Raw genomic sequence first — 6,013 nt, forward strand, 5'->3', positions numbered from 1 at the left:
AAACTCAAAACCAAAACATCAAACTTAAAACACTTAAAAGGTGTTTTGAAATAAGTGTTGTGTTTTTGGTTTGAGGATGATTTAGCTCAACAAACATCATGGTTTCCAAACGCATGGTGTTTTGTTTTTGACAAAAACACCATGGAAACAAGTAAAACGCCACGGTATCCAAACGGAGCCTAAATGTTGCATTTGCCTATTTTATGTATCATGTATTTGTTATATATCATCTTTTTCTGTACGAAATTTTAAGCATCATTTTTTTGTTAGATGTATCTTTTTCTTTACGTTTTCTTTTTGTTGGTAAGTAATAAGCTTTGCCTTTTCTTTTTGTTGGTAAGTAATAAGCTTTGCCTGTATCCTTATTGTCCATGATGATATAAAACATAAAAGCCTCGTGATACCATGAAACTTATGTTTATCATGAGCAATGCAAATTCTTTTCCAAAAAGATTTTGCTTGCATATAGTTAAAAAAATTTATCCATGTACACATTATGTAGTTCATTCAAATTCAAGAGAGTAACAGGAACTCATCATTGAAATCAAAAATCATAGATTAATGGTAATAGATAGCTTCATCATATTTAAAAATTTCGATTCATCTTACTGAAAAATAATGAATAACACAGCATATCATTTTTTAGGACAAATTGTGACGTTGTAAGATTGAAGAATGAATTTCCAAACAGCCCCTAAGGGACGCATACATGGGTTAAAAATCTAATGGACAAGAACTATATGCCAGAGTAAATAAGCGCGTATTACACAGTTAATTTACCAATATAAGGTTACAACAGAGACCCAAGAAAGCTAAGCTTTCCCTTGTAGTGCCCATACTATCTAAATCGATTTAGAAATCTCTTTTTCTTCTTTCTGATTACTAGCATTCTGAGTTCTACCAGGATTTCGCCGGCCTTTATCAGGTCCACCGATGACTCCCCAACTCTCAAACTGCCTCTGCCTTGCTCTCGCCCTCTCCTTCTCTTCTTCTGACTTGGTGGAGAAACAGTATGGGCATGTAACACCATGTTCATATTCTGGATATTCCATGTCTTCATCACTTATAGGTTGCTTGCATCCGTAGCAGAGCTTGAAGCTTCCTTGAATTAGTCCATGGTCAACTGATACTCTTTTGTCGAAGACAAAGCATTCGCCCTCCCATAGGCTCTCTTTCTTTGGGACTTCTTCCAGATATTTCAGAATCCCACCCTGCAGATGATATACCTGGAACAAGTAAACATGGCTTCAGTAAAGATTATCCCATTTGAGTAAGAAGCAGTTAATACTCAGATTCGTGGTAATTTATGTCGTGATTCCAGCAAAGCGCAACATAGAATTCAGGAGGCACGAGTGGCAAGTGCTAATAATGCGATTGACAAGTGCTAGTAAAATAGTTTGGAGGTATAAATCGGCACTCTGTCCCAGTATAAAGGGGATCAACAATTAACGAGATGTTTATTTCAAGGACTCAAATCTCAGTATCAGTATCGGACAATCTTTTTGTCAGTATGGCTAGGTTTGATATTTTCCTCAGTTTCTGATGGAAGAACCAGATTTTAAGAAGAAAACCATATAAAATATAATTCAGAAATAAAACTTGAATCTTTTCGACATAAATTTCTTCCCATTGTTGATGAAGTTTTAGCTCAGACCTGATGGAATATTAGATAATGTAGTCAATAATGCTCAATAATGCATTGCTTTCATTCCTAGGGTTCAATTGTGGATAGACCCCCTGTCTTATAGCCCAATTGCGAATGGCCCACTGTAGATCTATTGGTGCACATAGACTCCCTGGGTGAAACTCTTTTGACTCTTATTACGAATCAAAAGCAAATTCACTCAGGGCGTCTATCTGCACTTGGGCAATAATACAGGGGGTCTATCAACATCAATAGAACTGCATGTGGTCTATCCGCAATTGGGCTATAGTACAGCGGGTCTATCCAAAACTAACCCTAATTTCTATGATGTTGAGTTCTTCTGAGAATAACATAATTAACTATTCAAAATGCTAGTGATACTATTCTATTATGCTTGACTTGACTATATAAAGATTTTAATGAAACTTTATATTTATTCAGGAACATCTCTAATTTATCCGTTATCTTCGTGTAACGATCTATTTGGTTAGAAAGTTCTGGGGATAATCAGCTTGAAATTGCTACTTCATAAAATTGAGAAATTTTGCTAATGACCTATTTGCTAGAAAGTTTTCTTGGAGAAACTTTGATCATGAGAAACTTGTGATGTCCTTCAGATTATTGGGTGCATGTACGATGCTTATGATTCTGAAGATAGAAAGAACAAAGGGAATTTTTTTTCTCTGAAATAGGTCCAGAACCATTTCAATTAGCTTCACTTGGTTTGGGATTCATTTATAAGTACTGTAGTCTCTAGATGCAAAATGGAGATACGTTTCAAATAGAGATAAGCAGCGCAAGACAAAAGTTTTAGAAGGAAATAATGTGGAAATACTTGCCTCTTCAAAACCTTTGCTGAGGAGAAAACTTGAAGCCTTCTCACATCTGATTCCACCAGTACAGTACATTGCTACGCGAGGGAGCTTCTTAGGTCCTCCATTCTCAGTCTCTTCTTTGACACTAGCACTCAATTCCTCAACTTCTGTATCTGACTGCTGGTTTGACTCAGCTAATTCAAACTCATCATCCACCCAAGATGGGAATTCCCGGAATGCTGCGGTCAATGGATCAACTGCTCCTTTAAACTTCCCTATGCGAGTTTCATATGAATTCCTCACATCAATTACCATCTGCACAAATGAACAACACAAGTTAAAATTCTAGAAGCAAAAAAGCATTGATATCACTAGACAAACCACATGCAAGGATGAGCTGTATGTGTAGAGGAAGTGCCTCAAGAATGACCCAATAGCCTCAGTTAATACAGATATTATCAACAATGCAAGCCCTGATATAGAAGTTTGGCAACATAAAGAAATTAATTTGAACCATAAGATATGTACACCAACAGAATTTTTCAACATTGAAATAATGATGTTTATGGAGGCCTAAAGAAGATGGATTAATTTAATTGTGCATTTACACAACGTAAACGGGCTAAATGCCCACAACATACATGGCCCAGAGAAAAGAATATGCCATAAAAACAAAAAACAAAAAAAAAAACAAACTGCTGTGCAGGAGAGTGGAGAACCTATTTTGCCTATGCGGTGTAAGCTCCAACCACATAGCAGACTAGGGAAATTGCCTAGAACTGTGAAAGAAAATAGATAAAAAGATAAATGAAAAGTAAATAGGCTGTTGGAATTTGCATCATGATACTACCCTCACAAATAATAAACCAAAAAACTTATAATAAATAAAACTCCGGAATACTGAGAACAAGGAAAGCCCCTTTAGGAAATTAAGAATATCATTTCTTTGACTTGGAAAAGAAAATATGTATAGCAACAAAACAGCATAGAACTATGAAGGACAACATGTTTCTGGCATCAAAACACTCACAGTATCTGGATCACTTATCAATGCATTCCAATCCTTTGGATGCACATATTTCCCAACTTTCTCGGTGGGCATCACACTTGGATCTCCAAATGAGACAATCTGCTTGTACAAAAACAAACATTGAAAGCTAAACACGTAAGAATTATGCAAATGCACAGACACATTTAAACATCATAATAAACATAAAAAGAAGAAGGAAAAATGCTCTCAATATATCAAGAATACCTCTTTCTTTAACTTGACGCGCACATGATCCCATCGGAAAGGTGCATCTTCCCCTGCTCCAAGGGGGGAATGACTAGTGTGACCATGATGGATGGCTTCTTCCTCTGGAGTAACAGGAGACTCGACCAATCTTAGACCCTTAAGACGCTCATCAGCTTGAATAAATTCTAGTACCTTCTCCACTGATTCACGTGTCCCACAAATGCTGCCATTAATCCCTTCGGGTGCAAGGATTATGCCACCTGAAACACGCTGGACAGAATCAGCTCTGTGAGAATAAATTTTCCACTATATAAGCAAATACCAATATGGTATACAAGAAACTAGTAAGTATGACATCCTCATGAGATTAATAATGTGTGTAACAATTTATGCTAACCCCAAGATTTTTGGAAACCTTAATAATCTCTCTATTCCCCTGATATTTAAGTGGCATAACTTAAGGGGCAACCAAGCCTTATGAACCAATTACTCAAGAACAAATAAAGATGAAAACAACAACAATAAGATCCAAACACAAATGGAGGACAAGTAAATGAAAACAGAAAGCTAAAACTTAATGAGCTCAAAATTCAAGTTTGACAATCTACTTATTATTCTTTATAGACAATTAATTTTTAGGAAATATGTTGGTTAGATTGTCCTGCTATATGGAAATTAGACAATAGAATTTGATCAGTCTCTGAATATTCCTACAGTTAAGGTCTGTCCCAAACGGAGTCTATCATGATATGGGTTGATTACCACTCACCATTGCACTTTGTTCACTCCATAGTAGAGTCAACTATATATGCGCAGCAAGTACCATCAGAATAATTTTCACATATTCTTTATCAAGGAACCTTAGATGGTTGAATTTCAAGGATGGACAATCAAATTGAGGTAACAAATAACTAGTGAATTAGTTACAATTATGAATTATCAGTCACAACATTTGCTACAAATTTTCAACTAAAGAATAGAGGTACACTCATCTCAGATCGAAGACTATTTCCTTTCCAATTTCAGGAGTTTTGGTTCTCCCAACAATTAAAAAAAGTGATATTTCAAAGAAATTGAATCAGGCGGAGAACAGCCGGTGGAGGCAGTTGACTCCTTTAGAAGGCGTTTACTAAAACTATCATTAAATAAATAAAATGAACAAATGTGAGACCCCATCAAGCAACTAATTAACTTACTTGATTTTGTCTATCCAGATGTCTCATAAAATCAGGTTACTGCCAACCACAAAAAAAAAGAAACTTAATAACTGATTGGTATTCAAATCGATCAAACAAATCCCTACATTTAAGGCAAAGGGCGTTATAACCCAAAGGTCTCATCTTCTGTCCAATTATCTGCCCAAGATCTTCGAACTTTGAAAATCAATCAAACACCACATTGTCGAAATTTTGTCTTTGTTTTCCGATCTTCAACGTCGTGAGCCAATTTTATAAGACATACTATACCCTCAGGTAAACAGTTCATCTAAACCTATAAATTCCCTATCCAACTACAAAATTTCACAGCCAAGATATCCCAAGCCAAAAAAATTTGCATCTCAATCACAGTTGATCAATGTGCTCAATCAAATTGCAACCTAACAAACTTACTCCAGTAAAATAATTAAAAAAAAATACTTTTTTAGGGTTTAGATACTCACTGCTTGTTCACAGAGATCCTTCAATGGCTTCCGCATCTCCGCATGATCAGGAAAATCCGCAAACTTATAGAACGAAACCACAACCAAAGTCGAACCCGAGCCCTCAATTTCCCCCGTAACCGAGATTTCAACCGGCGAGCTACGACTGGAAACGCTTCTAACTCCATTAATGGACCTTGAAGCCGACGCTTGGAGGTGCTGGGTAGCGATTTGAGAAAGAGGCCTAGGGTTTGGGAAGTGAGAAGGATTGGGGATTAGGGTTTTGTCCGAGATGGCGGCCATTAGGGATTTAGGGTTTAGGTTGCGGGTTGAAGAGGAGAGCATTTTGGGGATGACTGCAGCCGTCCTGCTGCTGCTGATGGTTTTGGTGATGAGGAGAGTGGGCATGAAGAACCGAGGGTGGTGGTTTTCTGTGGGCTGGTCGGGATTGGGTTTTAGGTATCAAGGTTGGGCCTTCATGCCTAAATTGGGCCGCTCTTTGGATAGGGTTGCCTTAAAACCCTCGCATTTTCAATACTTCCGTATTATTTCTTTTATTGACCAAAATGCCCCTCAACTTGTGTGCCCTTAAACACTGGATTTTTCGTGCGGAAGGGTACGGTGGGTGGGGGCATTTTGATTAGAAAAATTCCTCAAGGACCCAAAATATGAGACCA

The 6,013-nt window shown here is 37.2% G+C and overlaps 1 protein-coding gene across 1 annotated transcript; it reads right to left on the reverse strand.

The window, feature by feature from the left end:
* LOC109849826 (rhodanese-like domain-containing protein 7) lies at window positions 653-5,809 on the reverse strand. Its single transcript, XM_020419709.1, has 5 exons — window positions 5,358-5,809; window positions 3,716-3,967; window positions 3,491-3,589; window positions 2,485-2,775; window positions 653-1,226 (listed from the first exon to the last, which is right to left on the reverse strand). The coding sequence occupies exons 1-5, from the start codon at window positions 5,742-5,744 to the stop codon at window positions 843-845; spliced, it is 1,413 nt and encodes a 470-aa protein (XP_020275298.1). The 5' UTR covers window positions 5,745-5,809; the 3' UTR covers window positions 653-842.

Source organism: Asparagus officinalis, chromosome 7 (genome assembly GCF_001876935.1).
Source record: "Asparagus officinalis chromosome 7, Aspof.V1, whole genome shotgun sequence".
In the NCBI taxonomy this organism is placed as follows: Eukaryota; Viridiplantae; Streptophyta; class Magnoliopsida; order Asparagales; family Asparagaceae; genus Asparagus; species Asparagus officinalis.

Bases quoted from the DNA above. Each gene is read 5' to 3' on its own strand.
- LOC109849826 (XM_020419709.1), bottom strand. From the start codon at position 5,744: ATGCCCACTCTCCTCATCACCAAAACCATCAGCAGCAGCAGGACGGCT. The intron at 3,968-5,357 runs GTGAGTATCTAA...GATTCTGTCCAG, and splicing joins AGGATCTCTGTGAACAAGCA to CGTGTTTCAGGTGGCATAAT. The intron at 3,590-3,715 runs GTATTCTTGATA...TTGTACAAGCAG, and splicing joins GCGTCAAGTTAAAGAAAGAG to ATTGTCTCATTTGGAGATCC.